We start from the raw sequence: 26,706 nt of genomic DNA, 5'->3' as shown, positions 1-26,706 counted from the left end.
CTGAGGTGCCTGTGTGTTTTTGAACCGATGCCCCTGCAGTGTTCTCTCTGTGTTGTTGCAGGAGTGAGGTGGGGCCTTGGCCTATGTGTTGTGGCCCTGTGGCCCATGGACATTGAGGACTGGGCAGTGTCCCTACATTTGTAAATATGTATATACGTTTGTATTTTGATGCACTTATTCCTAGTATTTTTTCGTATTACACTAAATTTCTTCAAATCATTTTGTCCTTGCATCATTCCTGAGGTGTACGGGAAGAATATGTAATGTTACTGCATCTGTTTGTGTGTATGGTGTTGGGGGTGGGGGTGTTGCGTGTGTGTGTGTCACTCTTTTTCCTCTCCCCTCCCTTGTGTGCTAGGCGGCAGTACTCACCGTGGTCGTCTTCGCCGGCGTTGGTGTTTCGAATGCAGGAAAAGGTAGACGAGCATGGGAAATATGTGCAACTCGGGCTCCATTGCGTCGTGGTTGTTCCCTGTGTCTCCAGAGGTGAGTCCTTTGGCTTCTGTGTTCTGTTTCCACCGTGCTTTTCATGTCAGTAGTACCGCCCCGGAAAAGCTGGTGGATAGGCTGGACATAATGCAGTGGGCAGTACATTGTCTTCCGCCTGGCTGTTGGCGATTACTGCAGTGGTGCTTGTTGCTACCGCCGCGGCGGTGGGTGTGTTAAAGTGGCTGTCTGTCTGAGCGGTTTCCGCTGTGGTCATAATTCTATTTTTGTTACCGCCGGCCTATTGGTGGTATTGCCGCCGCTTTATTACCGACCACCAGGGTTGTAATGTGTGCCATAATGTTTTCAAAGTTCTACCACATTCAATTAACATGAACCATTTAAGATAATGCATGAATGATATCACTCTGTGACTTTTTTAATGCTCCCCAAAGTAGGTTAACAAAATTAGTGTACGAAAAAATGCATCCTTAAAAATTAGGTTAAAGGCCCCACACACTATTGCCAGATTTCTATGACGCCCACGTAATATTTAAAGTAATTAAAAAATATATTTTTACATATTAGGTGGCAATGTCAATCTAGAATTGGTCCGGCACTCATGAGCACGGTTGGGCATGCCATCTCTACACAATAAAGCAGAAGGGCTGGCAGTCCAGGGATACCAGGATCCCTTTGAGCACATGTTTGAAGCACTGAAATCAAGTAGATTTACAGAAACATACAAGGTGTATGGTAATAGTACCAGGATACCATCTTTCTATCTGGGCTCGTCTCAGTTTGATTTCCCTAAACAAAGGGCCTCATGCACCAGCAAAGCAAATAAAAAGATAGGCCTGTTGATCAAACTGAGAGAATATGTTATGTTATGTTATGAATATTTGTAAAGTGCATAGCTACCCAAAGGTCTCCCTTATCTTTATTAAGAGAACCAGCTCTGGGTTTGGGCTATCTATGACTCCCAGCTCTGGATACTGAAACTCTCCTTTGCAAATATTTAGGACAAAGACTGCATGTACCCAGGATTCAAACATAAGGCACTGACCCGGTGTCCAGCTTACCTATAATGTTGACTGTCCTAAGGGCAATGTGTTAATGTTGGGCCCATTCACTGTCCCCTGCCAGGTTTGGGCTACGTTGTCTTTTAGAATGGGTCTGTAGGATCAATCACACCACCCGAAGTATTACGAATCAGGATTAGTCATACTCTTGGGTTTACACTCTGGTCTTGTCCATACATGGGGTGGCCTTTCTGAGCCCACCCCCCAAGTTCTTCCGGCAAGGGGGGGAGCACATGTTTCTCTTAAGGCATCTGCCTCATAGATTGGTCACCAAACTCTCCAGAACGACATCTTCTTACCGGATTATTCAGATGTCTGCAGGCTTCAGACACTCTCACCTGTCCACTCAACAGAAGCACAATGTAGAGCTAGCTGTGCCTAGAAGACTACCTAGATAAGCCTTAATTTGCTCGGAGACACTTATCACCTCCCTACTTTTGCTACGATCTGTTCACCACCATCATCTACAGGGATCAGCGAGAGCATGCACCCAGCTCGAAGTCAGAATCCTAATCAGGAAACTCCTGCAAGTGTCCAAGTGACTGCAAGCACTCACTCGCCCAGTAACCAGGGATCCAAACATGGTATTTTAAGTATCCAGGAATCTTGGAAGCAGTTAATACCTTAACCATCGAGGCAAATATCTCTGCATATATACAATAAATAAGTTCTCATGTACTTCCACTCTGCCAATGCATGTATGTATGTGTCATTTTTATTGAGGTAACTTAGACAAAAAGCAATAGAGTGCTGTACAGGGTCAAAGACAAGCATGAAGACACTGAGTGGTAGCAGAGGTGGGTGGTTTGTGGACTGTTAATGCATTTTGATGTAAAGTTCCTTAAGGAGATACATCGTCAATTCTTTTCTAAATTGGAGCAGTGTCTGGCTGTTATAATGGTTAAGGGGATGTTGTTCTAGACCATGGGTGCAGAGATGAAAAAGGCCTGCTGTCTTGTTTTTTAATAACTCCTATTTGGCTGGGCGCCTACCACGATAGCACCACTATTGCTGTGGAAATATTTGTTTCACAGTACGAAAATCACTGTTTTTGGCTTCCTGATTTGTGATTTTCAAGATGGTGGAAAAATGTCATCAGCCATTCACATTTGAGAAAAATGTAAATGCCATTGACATTGTTTACGATTTTCAGAGTCACAGTTTTTACCAGCAGACATATACAAAAGTGTTAACTTTTCAAAGCCCACTTGGCAACTTCATAAAAAAATGCTTATATCTTAAACTACTGAACGGATTTAAACCACACCAATGTAAGAACACTTTAGGATACATCTGTTCTCTGCTGTAGGCACAGACAACATTTCGTAAGACAGCTAAAATGGGAAAACACTATTTTACCCACATTTAATGTTTTTCCCCTGTGCAGAGCTACACACAAATTGTTATACTGAACATTAGCTGGCTATGTTTTTAGTTTCCCAAATATGGTGCATTTCTGTCAAAGGGAACCAAAGTTAGAGACAAATCAAAAAATGCATTTTGTTTTTTTGAGTAGCACTTTTTTATTAAGCATGTTCGAGTTTAATAAGAAACCAGAGATGAAGAAAAACAAGAAGAAAGCAGTCCATAGTGTCAGCGCATAATTTGGTAACAAACACATAGCTTTCCCATTGGAGTTCCTTCCCAGCACATGGTATGTAAAGTCCCTCGGTCACCAAGTAGAATGTTAGAAACAGTGCGAGCGAATTGAACACAAGTATCCAATGTCCAAGACACCCCACAGGGATTTCGTGAATACGGTGGAATGGTCCACTAGGCCTAAATTGAATGGAACAAATATGCATGACTCTTCTCAGACTCAGGAAAGGGGACAATCCCTCGGTAATCAGTCAAACAGGTTCAGTGCACGCCATTGGAGAGGAAGCAGAGTGGTCAGGAGGCCCTGGCATATAACTGTGTAAAGTAGCTTCTACTTAGCTGCAAAGCCCCGTGACGAGCCATTCATATTGCTAGTCAATTGTTGCATGGCTAGGATCGTCCATAGTCTATGATACTATTATGAAAGTGTCAGGGATCATGTCATCGCTTCTAATTTAAGAGGCTTTAAATCAAACAGGAATGCCTCAGGCACAAAGTGCAATGGATATCCCAGGATTTCCTTTAGTAGGACAGCCACCTCCTCCCAAAGGGGTGCACTAGATATGCCAGGTGTCACCCCGGGCTCCTGAACCCCTCCTGCAGCAGGGGCAAGAAGTCGGGAACATTCTGTGCAGGTAGGCAGGGGTGTAGTGCCAGACAAACCATACTTTGTAGTGAATCTCTGTCCCCATCTCTCCTCATCACTGATTTGGAGGAACAGTGGATCTCCCTGACTAGTTGCACCCACTGTTTCAGAGTTACCCTAATATTCAGGGCACATACCTTTTCTCTATTATGCTGGCAGATTTGAGGGGTTTCTTGAGTTATACTGGCAAGGCCACCCTTGGAGCCCAAGCTTTTTGGAAACAATACTTCTAACATAGTTCTATCCCGTGTTGCGCCCTCCACATGCGTTGCGCCCTCCCACACTCCCAGATTGGTGATACAGTGTCAAAGCTGTGTGAGTTGTAGCCTATGTTCCAAGAGGCCAAAGTCACACTTATAGTCAAAGTCACTTATGCCTTTGGTGTATTGGTCTCCAACCTACCTGCCAGCATTCAACACCCCTCTTCCCGCCAGCCCCAGAAGGCAGTGCTCTCGAGGGCAGAAGTAAAATCAGGACTGTAGTGAACCAGGGTATATGGTGAAGGTTACAACACCAATCCATGCTCCAAAAATATTCCTCGGCAAATGTATAGATTTGAAAAAACAATAAAGTTTCAGAAAGATGCCCCTCTATCCTCTCTCTTCTACAGCTACCAAAATTAACTTTCAGTTCTGAGCTCACTGTCAACTCTTAAATACTTTGCCTGTGAATCTAAATTTGAAACCAAGCATCTTTCCAGCTTCTGCTCATAGTTAAAATCTCTTCTGACAAGTTAATTATAGCATTTCCGAAGAAAATCACTACAACTATGCCTGTGAATGATCAATTTACCACCGCAATAATCGATTCATGGTTGCTGTCACTGCTTAGTTTATAAAAATATAAGTACCAGGGCCCTAGGTACTTCTCAGGAGGCCGCCGTAGTTGGCACTAAATACTGTCCCTCTCGGCTCTGCCAAATAGTATTCATCATAAACAAGTGTGACAGTTTGAACTATTCCAGGTCACCTCAAGCTGGAAGGATGGTCTGGACCCACTTGTTTTATTATTTTTGTTAAAAGCTTAGTGAACATTTTGTTGATGAGCTCTGCTTAGTAATAGACAGAGGCACCATATTGAAGAGTGATATAAGTGTCACTGTCTAGAAATATGTGCCTGTGCCAAACAGTGGCAAAAACCAGCAGAAGCTAATCGCTGCATTGACATTTGTGGGGATCGGCAGGTGCATGAACCCAAATCACACTTACCACCCTCTTCATGACATTGTATGTATGTATAAAGCATTTATAAAGCACACTCTGACCAAAAAAACTGGTATCCTGGTGCTGCAGCAGACTGCTTCACAAGAGAAGGGCACGAAAGAAAACACTAAAAATAATAATAAATATTAGCTAATAGACAGTAGATCAAAACCAATGCGGGGAACACACTAGGGAAAAAACATATTTTCAAGCCCTTCCTAAAGCTCAGCAGCTCAGGAAGACCCCGTAAGGTTAATGGAATCGCATTCCACATTTTTGCTGCTATAAGAGAAAAAGAGCGACTGTCAAGGGGAACTCTGCAAAATCTAGGTACCTGTAAAAGGTTGGCAGATGCTGAATGAAGTGCTTTACTTGGAACATATCTGTTTAATTTGTGCTGAAGCAAGCCCATCCCTGTACTGCTCTGAGCTGGGAGCCAGTGCTGTTCTCTAAGGGCAGTTGAGGTGGATGATCTACGGGACCTGTTCAGAGCCAACTTTGCCACCGCTGATTGGACTCTTTGGAGTCACTTAATCAAAAAAATCTGGGGCAATTAGTGATTTCCCAGAAGAAGGTATAAATGAAAACAATTTACTTAAGCCCTTCAGAAGGGCAAAACAAGCCCCAGCTACTCTGTTTACATGATTTTCAAGACTTAGCTGAGCATCACAAATTACTCCAAGATTGTGGACCGCATCTGACGCACACAGTTCCACTTCAACAGTGACACGCCAGAGGTTAGTTGGTAAAGAGTGATAAATGTTGGGCGGGGAACAGCAGTGAAATTCTGTTTTGTCCCGTTTAGTTTTAAAGAATTCATTTGCATCCATTTCATTATGTCAGCCATACCACACTGAAACAAGGAGTTGAATCAGTTGCGTATTGTCTGCATAGTTAATCACAGATATACTATGGTTTTTTATTGACAAAATCAGTGGATCCAGATATACATTAAATAGAATTGGGCTGAGAGCTGATCCCTGTGGTACCTCATGTTTGACATATCTAAACTCGGAGCAGAAAGGGGGAAGGGACACTGCTTGGCAGCAATCCTGTAAGTAGGATTGTAGCCAATTTAGTGCAGTGCTACCAATACCCATTGAAGACTGCCTAGACAAAAGAATGGTGTGGTTAACCGTATCAAAAGCTGCCAAAAGATCAAGAAGAACCAGGAGCACAGTCTGATCACCATCAGCTCTCCGTAGAAACTCATCCACAGCACATTCTAAGGCCGTTTGAGTGCCATGGCCAGGCCTAAAGCCACATTTTTTTTCCTCTAGTAGGGCATGCTCTACAGGATATTGGGCCAGAATATTCCTGATATGTTGGTCCAAAATATTTATTGGATAGGGAAGGAGCGAGATGGGTCTAAAATGACTCAGCTCCTTGGGATGAGCTGAAGGATTTTTCAAGAGTGGTCTAACCATGGTATTTTTCCAAACTGAAGGGTCTGTCCCTGAGGTAAGAGATTGATTACGCAGGGTCATTAGAGGTGGCAAGAGCTTCTCAGCCACTTAATCCAGTACCCAGCTGGAAGTGGATCTAGTGAAGAACCAGACGTAATGGAACTAGCAGTTTTAAGGAAAGTCTCCTCTGTGATTACTTAAAAATTATCAATCTTACACTTAGAAGTCGCATCCAGATCTAATGAATACTGTGATCTAGCCAAGTCACAGTCAGAGGACTCCATCACAGGGGCATCTTCCACACTCGATGATTGAGGCTCTTTGTCTGGCGATTTTACAACTGCTTCTAAGATTCTCACAATCTTGTTTTAAAAAAAGATTATCACATAATTTCTGCGACGGGGCTATATCATGCTTCAAACATTGAGTGTTTGACAACTCACCAACAATTTAAAACACCTTTCTGGCCCTGTTTGATGCACCTAAAATATAGCTCGCGAAAAACTCCAATTTAGATTTCCTGATCTCCTTTTATAGGTATTTACAGCAGTTTTATCTGCTCGCTTGTCCTGACTAGCATAACTGTCTGCAAGTAAGTCTAGCCAGTCTCAACGTTTCATTACACCACGGAATGGAAGGGTGTGGCCTTGATTTCTGACCAAAAAGGGGAATAATAGCATCCAACTTTGCCATAATTGCCTCATTATACCAAGTCCAAGTCCAGTTCGTCTCAACAGAGTTCTTCAGGTCAAAGAGATGTACATGATAAAAAAAAAAAGGATCTTGCGTAATCTTACCAAGCTTACATTCATGTCAATTACCTGTGGCAGCAACCACATACTCAAAGGAGGGAACACTAGTGAATATTTCCGTGATCCAGGGATGATAAAATCAGTTATTTGCTTTGTAGATTTGATTAGGGAAGTACTTTATTTATGATTTTCTTGCTAAAATAGACAATTTGAAAATGTTAGTTTATTTAAGCATTGACTGTTTTCAAAAGACACAAGTAAATACTTTTTTGATTCTACTGTTCATGTTTTTTTATTGCATTTTTTATGTATTTCGTCAGCTGCCTCAAAGTTCTTTCTCACTGGTAGAAGTTACTGCCATTTCATAAAAGGTTACTATTCACTCTTGGCCTGGAAACTGTATGACTCTACCTTGCAACAGACACTCATTTTTTTATTTGACAGGTATTTGAGTTTGAGCTGGCAGCTGAAGACATGAAAACTATCGATGGACTTAACAAAAACCTTCACTATGGACTATTTGAAATGTAAGATGATTCTGTGCTTTCATTTACTATACTTTGTCCAGTATGTTTATGCATCCATGCTAAACACTCAAGGCCAAGTGCTAACACAACTGTAGAACCACACTGCCTTCAGCAACAATCAATTGCTTCTTTATACAACCTACAAACACAAAATACTGTGAAAAAACAACCGTATCCTCTTGCATGCCTACATAATTCATAAAACAAACTACCATTGACTGCTCAGAAGATCTTCCTCTAAATTGCTCGAGATTCCCTCAGGTAGGAACCAAGCTACAAAACTTTGGGAGGAAAGGTTACTTATAGGTGGTTGTTCCTGTGCCTTATGTTGTAACTATTAGATGTGTATACAGATCAAACCCAGAATCCTTAATTTGACTTGCGGAAATGTTGTGTAGGGCACATACATCACCAAAGATTAAAAACAACTAAACTGAACCTGATCCTTCAGTGACTCACTCAAAAAGACATTAAGAAGTGAATGTCTACTTAAAGAGAGATGATCTTGGAAAGACTCCTGTGCTGAAAGTGTCTAGGGCACATTTGAGTATAGGGCAACAATTTTAGAAAGCAACTGGGCTTCAACAGAAAAAAAAACTCCCTCTAAACAGCTGACCAGAACTCCAGAGCACTATAAAGTATAAAGGGTCTTCTCGTAATTCTGATGTCAAGTTAGCACAAGCTTCTTGGGGTCAGAACCACGGTCATGATGGGATCATTAGAGTTGATTTGCTGGAATGTCCTCATGATGTATCTAAAGAGGTGGAGTAACACTTAAGTTCCTGTTGCTGGCATATAGCAGTGGGAAGGCGTAAGTTCAGTGCAGATTTTGCTTACCACTACTTGGCTTGGTTTGGCATCTATGCCTCTGCAGAGGGTCTTGACTATGGCAGCTGACAGGTTGTCTGTCACTTGGGTTCATTACAATGAGGCCGGATGGAAAGAGCATCCTCTTGATGCTGGTCTTTCTGCAATGATACTAGACCTGGCAGGAATATGGATCAATCAATGTCCTGCTTCAACATGTTCTCATTTGGTAGCCTATATTAATTTCTTTATACAATTAACATTTTAGTTTTTTCCATAAGATGTATAGACGTAAAAGGCCTGCAAGTGGTGGGGGTAATCAAACATCACAGGGAGAATTCGGCCTGCAGTGCATTTAATTACTACAACCATATTTTAAAATATGGCTTCTTCACATGCCAGAAGCCAATTTATATCTATACGTCTCGGAAAAATTATTTTCACATTCCGTATAACTAATACTAAGTGGGTTATTTTATTTAGGGGTAGCTGTAGTCTTTATGTGAGATAGAGCATGATTTAGATATTGGCAGAGGGGATTACTCCGTCACAAATGTGATGGATATCCTGTGCGCGTATTACAATCCCATTATATCCTATAGAGTTTGTAATACAGCTGATGGGATATCCGTCACGTTTGTGATGGAGTATTCCATCTGCCAAGATCTAAATTAGGCCCAAAGTCTGGCAGGTTATTGTACACAGATACAGAGTTCACACAGCTTGGCTGAGATCTAGAGCTTGGTACTAGAGACTCTTCTTTGCTAAATTAAGTCAAGCATCATCTTTCTCATACATGGCAGTGACACATTCTTTTGGCTCCCGTCTTCATTCATTCAAAAGTGATCTAGAATGTTAGGTCTCTGCTTCTTATGTTCTACATTTATCTGTTACCAACACTCACCCTTAACCCGGATGTGAACTTTAAGATTTTATATTATCTAATTTACAGAATGAAGGATCACCCAGAATACCCATTCCATGATGAATACTGAAGCCAGTTCTTGATACCTGTTGAAGTCATGAAGATAAACATTGATCTGCATATAAATATCGAATCCTTTAACTGCCAACTTTGTAGGTGACCTGAACATGTCATCTAGCACCATGACAAATGCCGACCTCAGGATTGCTTTTGCATTTTGTGTTACTTATGTTCATTAATGTGTGTAGAATTAAGGTGTCATATTCACAGCAAGACCCTGTCAAAATCAATAAAATCTGTTTTGTGGTTGTTTTAATCTGAGCTAACCTTTTGTTATAAAACCTAAATGACATTCCCTTTACTACTATTTTCTAAACACAAATTATTTGACCGCGTAATGTGGCCACCGACGCAATAATTTGTTGCAAATGTAGGTCGTAAAACTGCAGCTTCAAACATAACTCTATACAGCCTTTGGTGAAGGATATTGGTGTATGTTTGCCTTTTTGATATCTAGAAGGAAGAAGTAGATTGGTAGGTATGGGATCAATGCTGTGAATTTTATCATAGATTGATGGACGAGAAGATTGATATAACCTAAAACCACTTGATGTTACAGAGCACCTGAAACCTAGGGTTGCACAGAAAAGGAATTATTTTTAGGGAAAAGCATGTCTAGGATGTCTCCAAGGATGTACTACTAGAATATAGCACTACAAAAATATCAATACGTTTGCATAGGATTTATATACCCATCTCTGCATATCTGTACCTTGTGAATATATAATTCTCCAGGATATGGGGATGTGAAGTTAAGAATAGTAAATATATGGTTATCTATTCACACTAAACTTCACAAGATTTTGGCTACAATATTTTTGTAGGAACGTATTTCAGTTCTCAGAATTTTGACAACCAGGAAACGGGCTGGTTTACAAAAACACCAATATACTAAGGGTGGAACTTTATGCTTTTGGGAATCCACAAAACCTTTTATGCATAATGTAATACTTTTTGCGTAGTTGCTTGCATTTGTACAGTTGGCAGTTGAACATTGCATAATGTCAGACCCCAATGCCTTTCTACAATGACATCTTCCTTTTTTTATTCACAGAGAAAATACCTTTTGCTAAGTATAAACCCATTCTTCTGCACCCTTTAAAGTTTGGGGAATGTTCCATTCCAATTCACACCTTGGAAAGAGATTTACTCCTGCACTTGACAGAAACAAATCTCGGACCAAGGGTGTGCCTATAGGACAGGTCGCTTCTTAAATCTACTTGTCCTGTATAAAAACTCTACTTGTCCCTTTGGTGCAATGTAGTGCGGCGCCAAATTATGGCAGCAATCTCATTATGTAAGAGCTCTGATAATAGCAGCTCTGATAATGCCAGGGCTACTACTGTAGTAGGGCTTCAAAACTTGCAATTTCAATCCTTACTATAGAAATGTTCTTATTTTGTCCCCTTTCCACGGATCTAAAAGCTCCAGTTGGAGGAAACCGTAAGCAATAGTTCCAGGGTTGGAATGGCTATGAGTCTGCAAACCTACTAACTTGCCTGTTTTAAGGATTTTCACCAGCTCTTCTCTAATCTTTTCCGATACTGAGAAAGGTTGGAAATTTACTTCCGACAATAGCAGAAGTAGAAGTTTTTCCAGGGTTGGGAAAAAAGTGGTTGGAGGGAAAATTAACTTGTAAACACTCAATAGATTTTCACATGAGCAAATCTACACATGCATATTTGCTTGCGCTAAAATACAGTTCACAAATATTTTCTAGGAGTACGATTTCCTGGTCTACTTCTGTAAGTTCTTGTGAATTCAGGAAAGCCACAAATTCAAAGCCATATACCATGGGTGCACTTTTGTGACTTTTTCTTAAAGCATTGGGTCCCTAATTAGGTCTGGCGTTAACAAAGACGTTTTGTTTTTATTAAACTTCTAATACTCTATCTATTGGCTGGCTTTACTGTGAGTGATTGCATTCTGCCCTTCCACAAGGAGCATATTGGCACACAAAGTAGTTTTGTTCAGTGCCAGGAACTACTGTGACAATCAGTGGTGTAACAAAACTAGAGTGCCCCCCTGCAAAGAAAATAGAGGGCCCCCCTCCCTCTATACTCAGTTAGGGCAGGTGCTGTGCTCAGGTGACCCCCTGGAGGAGGGCTGCAGGACCTTTGTTACGCCACTGGTGGCAATGTGTGCTTTTTGAGGCCAAAAACGTTTTTTTCTTTTTGTCAGTGTTGGTTACAATGGTGAGGGCCAGGCAACTCCCACAACAATAAAGTGTTACAAAAGCCATGTCAAAACAAGACATGCATTGATGAAACCAAAAGACTCCCAAAAAATGTTAAATCGGTTGGCTTTGCCTATGTTTGTTTATTTTCATGGTTCCCGTAATCTTGTTGAAAACGGTTACACTGATTTTCCATTAGGTATATTTTTTGGAAATATTAGCATGCATCAACACATTTTACTAAATGACGCTTCAAAGAAATAGCATCTAAAATGTCATAGTAGCAAACTGGATTTTTCCTACTTACATTTCTTTCTGAACATTGTATTTTGAAAGTAAAGAATCATCACTCTTACTTACAAGTTTCTGCAAACATTTGCAGCTAATCAGAGAGCATTCTGGGCGCGTTATACTTAGCCTCATATTGTTTAACTTTTCAAATGTGTGGGTACACTTTTTTTCTTTTTTTTTAACTGGAAACATTGTCAGTAGTGCAGTGTGACCTTAAACGTATATTTACAGCACTCACCCTAATAATGAAGGCTTTTCATTAATTAACTACAAATACAAGTTTGAACAGGATTAACATATAGACACACATATTACCTCAACCACAGACAGTTCCTTTCTTTATAAACTGGCAGCCAAAGGATTTGTGCTGCAGGGTGTTGGGCCTACTTGTCCCAAGGACACAATAAACATGAAAACATGATGCCCTTGACCCCAAACATTATGTCCTGGGTGTTGGGCAATAGGAATTCTACATCCCTGTCAGACCATACTCATAGTGAGAAATAGTCATTGATGAGTCTATGAATGGCCACATAGAGACATGTTTGTGGTTGTTCAATGCAAATCATGCCTCAAAACGCCCAGTCCCACCACTTATGTGGGAATTATTCCTGCCTAATAGTATTCTGCTATGGTGCAATATTAAACTAAAAGAGAATGATTTATGGCTTTGAGGTCACCCTTTGGTATAATTGTCATCAATGAATACAGCTTGTAGAGTTATGTTAAATCAGTATTTATTAACTTAATACATTAAATCTCTGAAGACATCTCAGCCATCCGCTCGACACTGGCACCAATCAAATCCTCTTTGAATACTAGCATTCTTAGTGGAACTCAGCCGAGCCTGAGTTCCACCACAGAATTTCAGCATTCTCCAATATGTTTCTACTTTCAGCCTCAACATATATATAACGCATCTCCCTCTCATAAACACAAATGACATCAATTCTAATACCTTACCATATATCTCATAAACATGCCTATATAATTGAATAAACTGGAACTAATGAATTCCTTTACACAGGACTTCTGAAAAAAATCACTCTAACGTATAGAATTCTATCAACTTGTCCTTCTTTGCCACACCTATAACATTTTTTATTAGTTTTAATTTGCACACCCGAATTATGCACAGGTTGCTTTGTTAAAACTCTTTTCCTCCCTAATCACATTACATCCTTACTATTATCTTTTTTTATTACTTCCATACACTTCATGGAGTGTTCTATTTACTTAGCAACTGTTATGACTTCCTCTAGACTAGGATCATCAGGTAACCACAGTCCATCACGTACCTTCTCAATACTACACCCCAACATAAATTGATCTCAAATTCTCTCATCAAGCAAAGTTCCAAATTTACAAGAAGATGCTAAAGGTCTGAGATTAGTTATATAATTTTCAATAGATTCACACTCATTTTGTAATCTTTTACCAAAATAGTACCTTTCAAGAATGGTACTGACCTTTGCTAAATAATGTAAGTCAAGCTTTCTAATGCAAGTTTCATATTCAGGAAGGTGATCAAATACTTCCTGATCTTCGGACCCAAGACAGTGAAGTAACAGTGCCGTTCTTCCCTCAGCACTGAGTGATGTGCCACACACTCTGGAATACCTTTCAAAAACAGTTTTTCCATTTTCCCCACTTAATGGGTGGATCACCCAGAGTTGTTAAGAAAAATGGGGGAGTTGTAACATTCTGCATATTTGCCTATGAGTTTATCAACTCAATTACAATTGTGTGATTAATCCTAATGGGAAATTAACTGTCCAACTTTTGTTATAGACGTGTTTAGCGCTGCTAATAATGAGGAAGTGTATTTTAAAAGCGTGCCTATCACTGTGTACAGATATAAGATAGTCAAAATATGTTACGGCGTGCCCAGCGCCGGCGACAAAAAAGAGAAATGTTTAGTGTTATTTATAAAACATGCCTATCGCTGACAGTCAAGATAGGCAATATACGTTTAAAGCATGCCAATGCGCACTCTGACGAAAACATCAGGGTCAAAAATATACATTCCCGGCTGTGTGTTGTAGGCAAAGTCATCTCCAAGCTTCTCAATTCAGGCAAAATAAGTTTACGGGATGCCCATCACCGATGAAAACATCAAAGTGAGAAATGTTTGTTCCCGGCCGTCTTTTGCTAGGCAATGGCATCTCCCAGCTGCTCATTACGTCATGTCTGCATAACACAACGTAGCAACAGCTTGTCATTGCTAACCAATTGAATTGACATCTAGGAGGTGAGAAATTCAGTACAAATAGTGTTTTCCAGGGTACGAAAACACTGGCTCCTCACTCAGCATCCCGCAGATCAGCTTCCATGCAAATCATACCAGAGTATTCACATACCCCTTGTCCGGTAGACGTCCTGAATTTATAGAACACATTCCCGATGTTGTGATGTCCATTTTCCAGGACTCCATCTTCACGCTCCTCACCAGTGTTATACTTGTCTTCAATGAATACAGCTTATAGAGGTATATTAAATCCATATTTATTAACTTAATAATTTAAATGTCCGAAGACATCTCAGCCATCCCCTTTGAATACTAACATTCTTAGTGGAACTCAGCCGAGCCTGAGTTCCACCACAGAATTTCAGCATTCCCCAATATGTTTCTTCTTTTAGCGTCAACATATACCTAACAGAAATCATTTCATTTGATGCATCAGAATGATCAATATCACATAAGATGAGATCACTCAACATATAAGAAAGGATTAACGGTGATCATTCATTGACTGCCATTGATATGTAGTGTAGGAGGCTGGCCTGGCTTATAGTGGGTACCTTGCGGTACTTACACCCTGTGCTAGGTCCAGTTATCCCTTATTAGTAGAATAGAGGTGTTTCTAGCAGCTTAGGCTGATAGAAGGTAGCTATGGCAAAGCAGCTTAGGCTGAACTAGGAGACATGCAAAGCTCCTACTATACCACTTACATCACTTAGTACTATATCATAAGAAAACACAATACTCAGAGTTACTAAAAATAAAGGTACTTTATTTTTATGACAATATGCCAAAAGTATCTCAGTGAGTACCCTCAGTTAGAAAGTAAGTAATATACACAAGTTATATGCACACAAACCCAGAACAGGTAAGTAATAGTAAGAAAAGTAATGCAAACAGTGTAGAATTACAATAGGATGCAATGGGTGAACATAGGTCCAGGGGCAACACAAACCATATACTCCAAAAGTGGAATGCGAATCACGAATGGACCCCAGACCTATGGGAGCTTGTAGAGGTAGCTGGGACTATAAGAAAACAGTCAGGGTGTCCAAGATACCCCACCCCAAGACCCTGAAAAGTAGGAGTAAATTTCCCCTACTACCCCAAAAGGACACAATAGTCGTGATAGGGGGATTCTGCAAGAACCACAAACACCAGCAAAGCGCTGAAGATAGATTCCTGGACCTGAGGATCTGCAAGGCAAGGGGACTAAGTCCAAGAGTCACAATAGTGTCCGGGGGAAGGGCAGGAGCCCAGGAAACCCCGTATGAAGGTGCAAGAAGGCTGCCTCTGGGTGGAAGAAGCCGAAGATTCTGCAGCAACGAAAAGAGCTAGGAACTTCGTCTTTGTATGGAAGATGTCCCACGACGTGCTGGATGTTACAGAAGTATTTCCACGCAGAAATACCGCAAAAAAGCCTTGCTAGGTGCAAGGGTTGGGGTAGAGGTTTTTGGGTGCTGCTGGGGACCAGGAAGGACCAGGATGTCACCCCTTGGAGGAGGAGACAGAGGGGGCGCTCAGCAACTCAGAGAGCCCCACAGAAGCAGGCAGCACCCGCAGAAGTACCGGATCAGGCACTTACAATATTTGTGAACCGGAGATGACTCAGACTCACAAAGGAGGGTCCCACTCAGAGGGTTGAGCACTGCAGGATTAAGTGCTGGCGACCCAAGCTAGGCTGTGCACAAAGGAATCCTTGGAGAAGTGCACAGAAGTCAGAGCAGCTGCAAATCACGCAGTACACAGGTTTGCAGTCTTGCATGGGGAGGCAAGGACTTACCTCCACCAAACCTGGACTGAAAGATCACTGGACTGTGGGGGTCACTTGGATATAGCTCCTGTGTTCCAGGGACCACGCTTGTCAGGATGAGAGGGGACCCAGAGGTTCGGTGTTGCAGTCTTTTGGTGCCTGCGTTAGCAGGGGGAAGATTCCGTCGGCCCACAGGAGATTTCTTCTTGGCTTCCAGTGCAGGGTGAAGGCAGACAGCCCCCAAAGCATGTACCACCAGGAAACAGTCGAAAAAGCCGGCAGGATTGGGCGATACAATGTTGCTGGTAGTCATCTTACTACTTTGTTGCAGTTTTGCAGGCGTCCTGGAGCAGTCAGCGGGAGGGACGTGCAGAGGAACTCTGGTGAGCTCTTGCCTTCATTATCTGAAGAATACCCCAGAGGAGAGACCCTAAATAGCCGGAAAAGGAGGTTTGGCTACCAAGAAAGGAGGATTGGCTACCAAGAGAGGTAAGAGCCTATCAGAGGGGGTCTCTGACATCACCTGCTGGCACTGGCCACTCACAGCAGTCCAGTGTGCACCCACACCTCTGTTTCCAAGATGGCAGAGGTCTGGGACACACTGGAGGAGCTCTGGGCACCGCCCCTGGGAGGTACTGGTCAGGGGAGTGGCCACTCCCCTTTCCTTTGTCCAGGTTCGCGCCAGAGCAGGGCTGGGGGATCCAAGAACCGGTGTAGACTGGCTTATGCAGAGATGGGCACCATCTGTGCCCATCAAAGCATTTCCAGAGGCTGGGGGAGGCTACTCCTCCCCAGCCCTTCACACCTATTTCCAAAGGGAGAGGGTTTAACACCCTCTCTCAGAGGATATCCTTTGTTCCGCCTTCCTGGCCCGGGGCTGCCCAGACCCCAGGAGGGCAGAATCCTGTCTGAGGGTTTGGCAGCAGCAGCAGCAGCAGCTGCAGTGGAAACCCCAAAAAGGCAGTTTGGCAGCACCCGGATTCTGTGCTAGAGACCCAGGGGATCATGGAATTGTCCCCCAAATACCAGAATGGTATTGGGGTGACAATTCCATGATCTTAGACATGTTACATGGCCATGTTCGGAGTTACCATTGTGACGCTATACATAGGTAGTGACCTATGTATAGTGCACATGTGTAATGGTGTTCTAGCACTCACAAAGTTTGGGAAATTGCCATGAACAATGTGGGGGCACCTTGGCTAGTGCCAGGGTGCCCACACACTAAGTAACTTGGCACCCAACCTTCACCAAGTGAGGGTTAGACATATAGGTGACTTATAAGTTACTTATGTGCAGTGACAAATGGATGTGAAATAACGTGGACGTTATTTTACTCAGGCTGCAGTGGCAGTCTTGTGTAAGAATTGTCTGAGCTCCCTTTGGGTGGCAACGGAAATGCTGCAGCCCATAGGGGTCTCTTGGAACCCCAATACCCTGGGTACCTAGGTACCATATACAAGGGAATTATAAGGGTGTTCCAGTATGCCAATGAAAATTGTTAAAATTAGTCACTAGCCTGCAGTGACAATTTTAAAGCAAAGAGACAGCATAAACACTGAGGTTCTGGTTAGCAGAACCTCAGTGATACAGTTAGGCACCACACAGGTAACACATATAGGCCACAAACTTATGAGCACTGGGGTCTTGGCTAGCAGGATCCAAGTGACACATATCAAACACACTGACAACATAGGGTTTTCACGATGAGCACTGGGCCCTGGCTAGCAGGATCCCAGTGAGACAGTAAAAACACCCTGACATATAATCACAAACAGGCCAAAAGTGGGGGTAACAAGACTAGAAAGAGGCTACCTCCCTACATGTAGTTTCTCAAACACACAATCACAGACAGTGGTATTAAACAAACCCCACCAGTACTGCACAGACACTGAGGGAAGATTGTGCAAAAAATGGGTTATTTAGCACACAGGAGTACTACGGACTAGTTGTAATAATTGGAGATGAGTGGAGGTGCTGCAAGTGGGGAGCAAGTTGTGGCATGATTTTCATGATCAAACAATCGGGGATCAGCATGTTGTTATAGAAACTGCTAAGGGACGAGGGTAGAACCCCAAGGAATAAGCAGGCATTGAGCTGTCATCATTAAGCATTGGATCAGAGACAATTCCTGCCATCAAGTACCAACACAGCTGTCTACAGGAACATGGTTTTGTCACTAGGTATTGCTTCCAGATTCTCCCATGTATCATCCCAGTCACTAGCGATCTGCAGTTTATGAATTCCTCAAACTTTTTTTCTATACATTGATTTACTCTAAGCCTAGGCCTATTTTTTCAGTGTGTGGCTCCATGTCGTGTCCAGGGAATGCCTCTTTCCATTTTAAAAGAATTGATCTTTTATCCACTAACGGCCCCAACCCTAGAAGCGAGGTTGCCGCTTTATGCTGTTTAAATGTGTTAGATAGAATTAACGGGCCTGGCAACCCTATGCGTCTTGTCAAGGTTCTATTACTGCTCACCATAATACCACTAAGGATAGGTTGTTCCAGAACACATGGTGGGTATCAGCACGGAGGTGGGGTGTCACTCATCATGGTCACGCCCCAGGGATGATTTGTGTAACTTGACTGGAGTGAGATAAGCTTTGTATAAAACGTGGAGTACTCAGCCAATTTTGGCTACCCATGTTTCCTGCAAATTATAATTAGCTGAATTCACTGGCTTGCAGGGTTTTGTACAGCCAACTGAAATGTTGTTTTCCTTGTCCATTTGTGTATACTGTGTGTAGAAGGGAATGCGTTGCTGGCTTCACATTAGCTATTACCCATTTGGAGAGAGGTATACAAGGATTTAACCAGCTTTTATGCAGGCAGAATTGTTTGCTGGAGGCAGGAAAGGATAACAACTAATTATCTTGAAATACGTTTTAGGATTTTGATGCCAGCCTCATAAAAACCTTCATGCTTGGGAGGTGTTGTATTTGGGCTTGATCTGAGTTCTCTATTCACACAACGTGATGTCATACATGGATTCCATTGGAATGTGGTGGGGGAGCTGGTTGGGAGGTGCATAATGTTGGAGTGGGGAGTCATAGACAGTTGCAGAGCTGGCTCGCAGCTTCCTCCTGGATTTACCATTATACTTAATAGAAATAAAAAGCCAGATTTACAAAGCCCTTTGTCCTCCTTGGGCCACACTATCGTAGTTTTTTTAATGCTAGTGTGGCGTTAAGGAGGCCATTTCCCCGTGCCATATTTACAAAGTGGCGGAATGCTAGCATTGCGCCACTTTGTAAACCCATGTGCCACATTATACCTGTGCCAAGTATAATGTATGCAAGGGGGGTGTTCCCACGCAGGGAGGCCGCAAAAAATGGTGCAGTTAAATCTTCAAGATTTCACTGCAACATTTTTTCTGTCATTTTTTAACGCCTGCTTGGGGCAGGTGTTAAAGTGATGAGCCCATAGTAATCTATGGGCCTCCATAGTGCTTTGCTGCACTAGCGCCATCATTTATGGTGCTAATCCAGCCAGCAAAGCGCCATAACAGCATCATAAGTTAAGACACTATTGTGGAAAGGAGCGCCAAGGTGCACCTTATTGTAAATACAGTGCAACCATGTGTCATGTGGCGGGGCAGCGCAGGAAAAGCGGCGCATCAGGACCGATGTGCCACTTTCTTGTAGATCTGGCACAAAGGCCCTCATTACAACCCTGCCGGTCAGTGTTAAAGTGGCGGTAACACCACCAACAGGCCGGGGGTAAAAAAAATGGAATCACAACCACGGCGGAAACCGCCAACACATACAGCCACTTTAACACTCCGACCGCCATGGCGGTAGCAACAAACACCGCAGCGGTAACCGCCAACAGACAGCCGAAAGTCAATGTACCGCCCACCACATCACAACCCGCCCATCCGCCAGATTTTCCGGGGCGGTACCAACACCATCAAAAGCATGGCGGAAACAGTACTTTGAAGGGAAACCACTCACCTCTCGACACTCAAGGAAGAACTAAGACGCCATGCAGCCCGAACTCCATGTGTTACCGATGTTGGTGTTTCTTGTCATCTACCAGGAGAACGAACGTCAGCGGCGACGACCACGGTGAGTACTGCACCTAGCAGACAGGGGAGAGGGGAGGAAGAAGAGAGTGACATACACACGCAACTCCCCCATCCCCACCCTCACCCCCAACAGCATACACACAAAGACATGCAACAACATTAAATATACACCCAGTAACCCTCTTAAAGAACGCAAGGACAAAAGGAATTGAGTCAAATGAGTGTCACATTAGAAATAGTCAGATATACGTTACAAATTCAAAAACAGTATTTACAATATATACAATATGTACATAAGGCGGTACATTGTCCACTCGCAACGTCCGTGGGCCACAGGGCCATATCACATAGGCCAAACCCTCACTTGACTCCAGCCTCAATACGGAGAGAACGCTGCAGGGGCATCAGGTCGAAAACACACAGGCACCTCAGGGGGATGGGGAAGGGGGGGGCACCTCATCCGGAAGATGGGACAACGCCACTGTTCCTGCAGGGAACTCCATGCCCACAGCGATGTCCTGGGAAGTGCAAGGCCACAGTCTCTCAAGTCTCTCAAGTGGGTGGTTTGCCCACTGCCTGGTCCTGAGGAGTTCAAAGCCACAGTCTCTCAAGTCTCTCAAGTGGGTGGTTTGCCCACTGCCTGGTCCTGAGGAGTTCAAAGCCACAGTCTCTCAAGTCTCTCAAGTGGGTGGTTTGCCCACTGCCTGGTCCTGGGGAGTTCAAAGCCACAGTCCCTCAAGTCTCTCAAGTGGGTGGTTTGCCCACTGCCTGGTCCTGGGGAGTGCAAAGCCACAGTCTCTCAAGTCTCTCAAGTGGGTGATTTTCCCACTGCCTGGTCCTGGGGAGTTCAAAGCCACAGTCTCTCAAGTCTCTCAAGTGGGTGGATTGCCCACTGCCTGGTCCTGGGGAGTTCAAAGCCACAGTTCCAAGTCTCTCAAGTGGGTGGTTTGCCCACTGCCTGGTCCCAGTCCCTCAAGCCTCTCAAGTGTGTGGTTTGCCCACTGCCTGGTCCTGGGGAGTGCAAAGCCAGTCTCTCAAGTGGATGCCTTTCTCCAATGGTTCTGGAGGGGGCTTTGTGCCCAGTCTGCTTCATCCTGCCAAGGATAGGGTGAGTGGATGCCTTTCTCCACTGGTTCTGAAGGGGGCTTTGTGCCCAGTCTTCTTCATCCTGCCAAGGATAGGGTGAGTGGATGCCTTTCTCCACTGGTTCTGGAGGGGCCTTTCTGCCATGTCTGCTTCATCCTGCCAAGGATAGGGTGAGTGGATGCCTTTCTCCACTGGTTCTGGAGGGGGTTCTGTGCCCAGTCTGCCTCATCCTGCCAAGGATAGGGTGAGTGGATGTCTTTCTCCACTGGTTCTGGAGGGGACTCTGTGCCAAGTCTGCTTCATCCTGCCAAGGATAGAGTGAGTGGATGCCTTTCTCCACTGGTTCTGGAGGTGGCTCTGTGCCCAGTGATGCAGCACTTGGGGTGTGGCAGTTCACGGTCCCTCACCTGAGTGTCTGAGCCACGAAATTTGCAGTGACCAGGATGCATGATAGTCCATGGATGAAGGGCGAGAGACCATTCGGCGGCGGCTATGGCTGCACACTGGTGGTAGTGCCGGTGGGGGTGCTGCATGTGGTAGAGGGAGGCTCCAGCCCCTCTCCTGCAGCCTTGGACAGCTGCCCACTGGGGCTGCTGCTGCGGCTGCTGGCAGTGGTGCTACTGTCAGCGGTGCAGGTGGCGGTGTTTGCGGCGGGGCTTGCGGCAGTGCTTGCGGCGAAGCAGGTGGTGGTGGTGGCCGCGGTGCAGGTGCCGGTGATGCCAGTGGTGGGGGGAGGCTTCAGCCCTTCTCCTGCAGCCTCGGACAGCTGTCCACTGGGGCTGCTGCTGTTGACAGTAGTGGTGCTTGTGGCGGTGCAGGTGGCGGTGCTTGCAGGGGTGCTCGCAGCGGGGCTGCTAGTGGTGCTGGCGATTCTGCTGGTAGCCACAAGGCCTTCACCTGCAGCTTTGGATGGCTGAAGTGCCTTGCCTGGTGTTTTGTGTCCCTTCCTCACCTTGGTAGATGGTGGTGTCACCTTGGGTCTGGCAGCTGGAGTCTTTGAGGTGGCCTTGCTGGGTGGTTGTGGCTCCTTCCCCTTGCTGGATGCTGTCCCCTTCTTCACCTTGCCAGGTGACGAATGGATTTAACCTTGACAGGGGTTGGTGGCACACTGGTTGGGCTAATGGGTGCCCCCTTCGATCCTCTGACAGCTGCAGGAACCACAGTGGACGAGGACTTGGTGGTGAGGTGCTGGGCTGGGTTTTGGCCACCCTGGCCTGAGGGGAAGGATGGGGGAGGAGGGGTAGGGAAGAGGTCAATGTTTGCCAGGAAATTCTTCTTAGGGACACTGGGGCAGGATGAGGGAGAAGGTTTGGGAGTGGAGGAAGAGGGAGTGGTTGTGGGAGGTGTCTGTCTGCTGAGTTTGGGTGCAGGTGCATGAGCTGGATGCTGTTGGGAGGTGGATGGCTGTTGGGTGGGTGGGTGCTTACGTTTGTGTACTTTGGGAGGAGGGGTCACAGACACACTGGAAGAGGACACAGGGGGCGTGTGCATGGATGTGGGGGTGGTGACTGTCAGTGAGGGGTGTGTAATGATGGACGTGCTGGTGATAGAGGTAGTGGATGAGGATGTAGTGCATGCAGGTGTGAGTGGAGATGCTAGTGGGAGGGAGGTGGACGACAAGGAGGAGGGGACACAGTGGAGGCAGTGGATGTTGGTGTGTCTGCATGGGAATGGTGCTTGTGTGAGTGCCTGTGTGATAAAGTGTGGTGCTTGTGTTTGCCTGAGCCACTTTTGTGTGTTGATTTGGGTGAATGCTGGTCTGAAGGTGTGCTTGGGATAGGTTGGGGTTGAGGGGATTGGGACTGGGTAGAGGAAGTTGGAGGGGGGAGGCTAGAGACAGGTACAATGGCTGCCATCAGTGCGGAAAAAGGAGCCTGAAATGCTCTCTGTTGCGCCAGAGTGAATGCCCTCCAGGTATGCATTTGTTGATCTCAGAGGTCAATAGCCTCCTCACTGAGGGCAGCAGGGCTGACTGGGGCAGGGTCTGAGGTGCCTGGGGCAAATGAGATGCCCACCCTCCTGGGTGAGTGGGCATGGGAAACACGCTGAGGGGCTGCTGGGAGGGCAGTGCTGGTGGGGGGGAGCTGTACCTGTTGTTAGGGTGGGAGAAGATGTGTCCGCCACCGCCAGGGAGTTTCCATCGGAGGAGGAGTCGCTGTCTGTGGTGTCCCCTCCTGTCCCCGTCGTGGTGCTCCCCTCGCCCTCCGTCCCACTGGTGCCCTCACCGTCGGTGGATTCGGCCTCCAGGGCCATGTGGGATGCAGTTCCCTCTGTTGCCGGTGCCACTGCTCCTCTGCCAGATTATGCAAATGCACACAAGGACAGGGTGACAAAACAAAAAGGTGGGGGGAGACAGAGGATACACTTGGTCAGTGCCAGAAACAACACTACCGTTGGCGTACACAACTCATAGGGAACAGCCCTATACACCAGGCCGTGCACTAACAGTTACAGTGCCAGTCACCAGCCCATGGGGTACAATGCCTAACGCCATCAGCTGCCCACCTGAAACAAACAGGGCCCTGACTAGTAGTAGATGCCCACTAACGCTATTGGGTTTGGAGTGCTTCAGAGCCTGCCCAACAAGGGACCTACCCTGCCATGTTCGCCCTGGCCTAGGGGCACCCACAGACCACATCCCCACCCAGGTAAAAGCTTAACGCGCACTAAGTAATGAATCAGAATTTCTACTCACCCCCTTGTGGCTGCTGTGTTGCCCTCAAGCGCCCATCTAACTCTGGATAGGCCACCGCTAGGATGTGGATCATTAGGACGGTCAGGGTATGACAGACACCCCTTCCTCGGTGGGAGGCCATCCCCAACTGGACATCCGCCGTCTTCCTTACCCAGTGGCGCAGGTCCTCCCACCGTTTGCGGCTGTGGGTGCTCCGCCTGTCAAAGACCCCCAGGGTCCGCACCTCCTTGGCGATGGCACGCCAAATACCTTTTTCTGATGGGCCCTGACGTGCAGGAAAATGACAGCAGAAATGGGAATTAGTTAACCGTCCGGAATGTCACACTCATGGCCCACCATATCCCTCCCATCCCCTGACGCACATACATTGACAACCGTGCATGCAGCACTCTGGCCAGGGCGCATCAGCCCCCCCCTACATGCGGCTTACATACACAGCACTCCATACATTCATGGCCCACACATTATGCTCGCAGTGTACTCACCTGTTTGTCTGGAGGACCGTAGAGTAACGTGTACTGGGGTAGGACCCCATTCAGCAGTCTCTCCAACTCCTCCGTAGTGAAGGCAGGGGCCCTTTCCCAAGACACATGAGCCATTGTCGCTTCAAGACACAGGTCTCAGCAGCACTTGCAGTGTAGGTCCTCTCCTGTTGAAGGTCAGGTAGCAAGTGAGTGAAGAGATAGAAAATGGCGGTCACGTCCGCAGTGGTGCGTACCATCAGCGCCAGCGTACATCGCCATTGGCTCCTGGAACCCATAGGGCCCAATGATAACCAATGCGAAGTTGCGCGGGGGTCATCGACCGCCTACCGCAATGGCGCACAATGCCAGCAGAATGACCTCATTTCCACCTGTCCCTCCTCATAGGTCAGGCAGCCGCCATTTCAAGGGGGCACAGGCCATGGCACCTAACTGTGTCACAGCAGACATTGGCACAGCAACTGACTCTCGGATTCACATACTGGTTATGTAAATGTAGAAAAGCATCATTATTGCACTAGATGTGTGATTATGACCCTCTCCTTACCGTTTTTCTCCCTAGGCTTCAACCGCTGAGGATGAATATGAGATGGAGACATCCTCCTGTGTACATAACCCTGGTGGACCTGGCGACAATGGAGGACAGACACATAATAATAACAACACAACAAAGAGTACACTGTTCCAAAGGAAAACAAAGGGAACCTACAAGTTTAGGAGCAAGAGCTCTCACACACCCGTTCATACTTCATAATCGGGGATGCTCCTCGTCAGACCTGTGCTGCGATGTCTGACGGGCTCCCCATGAGGGGGCTCTTTGCCAGAGATCTTTTACAGTGGCTGCCGGAGTAGAATGTCTAAGGTGGTGCCTAAGGGCAGACACTAATCAAGAAGGAGAGAAAATATTAAAATTGGTTCTAAACCTCAACAAACAAATCATTTAATTTTTTTAAAAAACAGAGGATTTAGACTAAGATTAAAAACAACTTGAAAGTGATAATGTGAGAAGTAATGCTCAACCACTTTCTAATAATGAATGAGGGCAAGGAAATTATGACATCGCCTCTAAACACAGGTCAACATGTTTCGCGTCCGGCTGTCCAAACGGATCCAATAACGCTTCATCAGGACCAACAAAAACAAAAAGAAAACTTCTCCAGAAGGACCAAAAATATAGACACTGTTAGGACTCTATAAGGACAAAAAATTTCAACTACAGTCCCTTACATGTAAGTATATTGTCCGTCCGGTCAACTAAACAAAGAGGTCGCCCTGTACAGAAAAGGTTGATTAATTCAGAGCAAAAAAAGTGCATCTCGTGTATTCAAACGCAACCCATGCCGAATCAGTGCACAAACAGGGTGGAGCCCATAATGCAATATAGTGAAAACCAATGAGTTTACCATCCCCAACTAAAGGATTACACTCCTTGGGAAGGTACAAGCCTAGGACTGTTGCAGCTAATATCAGAAACAAGGATCAAAAATTGAAATAAGACAGTAGTTGAGACCTGAATATTGTGAGACAAAATGTCAAGTCATGGTACACTCACACTCAAGAAAAAGGGGGAGGCAGAGAGACACACATAGTCAACATTTTAAACATGGTCTTAATCAAGTACACGTTGCTGTTCCCAAGACAAATAACCATTGTAAACATCAGGGACATATAGTCAAAAGTATTGCAAAACTATGGTTAAAAAATGGCGATGTAAAACGATCTTTACAAACCCTGTCGAAAACAAACACAATTTCACAGTATTTTAACGTGAAGGTGGGAAACGGAGCATTTAGCTCAAATACGACAACACCGAAGCCAAGGCATTAGCACACGGAGATCTGTGCTAGCCACTGCGCTTCTTGTAGTTTTAAAATGTACAGCCAACATCAATATCTCAAAACCACAAGAGTGAGGAAATACTCACAATGTGTGCAGCGGTCCGCTTGTCTGGAACCTACCCCGGCTTCTCCCCGAATTGAGGCCCGCCAGGTGAAGCAGTTCCTATTTAAAAATCGTAGAAAGTGAAAGACACCGCACTTCCGGGCCGCGCGAGTGAGGACACAGAAATAGAAGACGGCTCAAGCAGAGCCAGTGTCCTGGAAGTTTCATGAGAAGTGAAGTAGGACTTAAGACAAGGTTTAACAGGCACGTTGTCATTTTGAGTGTATTTCGCTAATGTCAGTAACTCAAGGGTTCCAAATAGGACTAAGAAATATTGTCTAATTCAAGAGTATTCATTTGAAAACGTATATTATATAAAAAAAGGGACTTAGTGACACAGAAAAAATTATATTCACATAAAAAAGGATTTTTGGTTCACCCAACTAAGGGGCACTCAATTAATGATCATTCTAAAGTCGAGGGAAAATTGTTTTATCACCGTTTTAATGGAGCCCAAAGGATGGATACCATCTAAAGATATGCAGTAAGGCTATATCAAAAAGAATCCCCAACGGGTCAAAACCACCTGCGACTCCATTTACCTCAGTACCTAGAAAAGTCGTGCACTGGGTAGAAT

The 26,706-nt window shown here is 44.9% G+C and overlaps 1 protein-coding gene and 1 long non-coding RNA gene across 3 annotated transcripts in view; one reads left to right on the top strand and one right to left on the bottom strand.

Annotated features, from left to right (window-relative positions):
• The window catches only part of LOC138287514 (rho crystallin-like), a 118,197-nt gene extending 108,548 nt beyond the window's left edge, over positions 1 to 9,649 (top strand). Inside the window, exons 8-9 of the mRNA XM_069227981.1 lie at positions 7,558 to 7,640; positions 9,400 to 9,649. Coding sequence (XP_069084082.1) covers positions 7,558 to 7,640; positions 9,400 to 9,442 — 126 coding nt within the window. The 3' untranslated portion in view covers positions 9,443 to 9,649. The remainder of the gene's footprint in view (positions 1 to 7,557; positions 7,641 to 9,399) is intronic.
• Positions 1 to 26,217, bottom strand: part of LOC138287515 (uncharacterized) — a 394,908-nt gene extending 368,691 nt beyond the window's left edge. For both annotated transcript variants that reach the window (XR_011202228.1, XR_011202227.1), the window contains exon 1: positions 26,113 to 26,217. This is a non-coding gene — a long non-coding RNA (uncharacterized lncRNA). The remainder of the gene's footprint in view (positions 1 to 26,112) is intronic.
• Between the last annotated feature and the right edge of the window lie 489 nt (positions 26,218 to 26,706).

This window comes from Pleurodeles waltl, chromosome 4_1 (genome assembly GCF_031143425.1).
Source record: "Pleurodeles waltl isolate 20211129_DDA chromosome 4_1, aPleWal1.hap1.20221129, whole genome shotgun sequence".
NCBI classification, from domain to species: domain Eukaryota; kingdom Metazoa; phylum Chordata; class Amphibia; order Caudata; family Salamandridae; genus Pleurodeles; species Pleurodeles waltl.
Note: the sequence above shows the minus strand (reverse complement) of the source record. Positions and strands in the feature narration are given on the sequence as shown.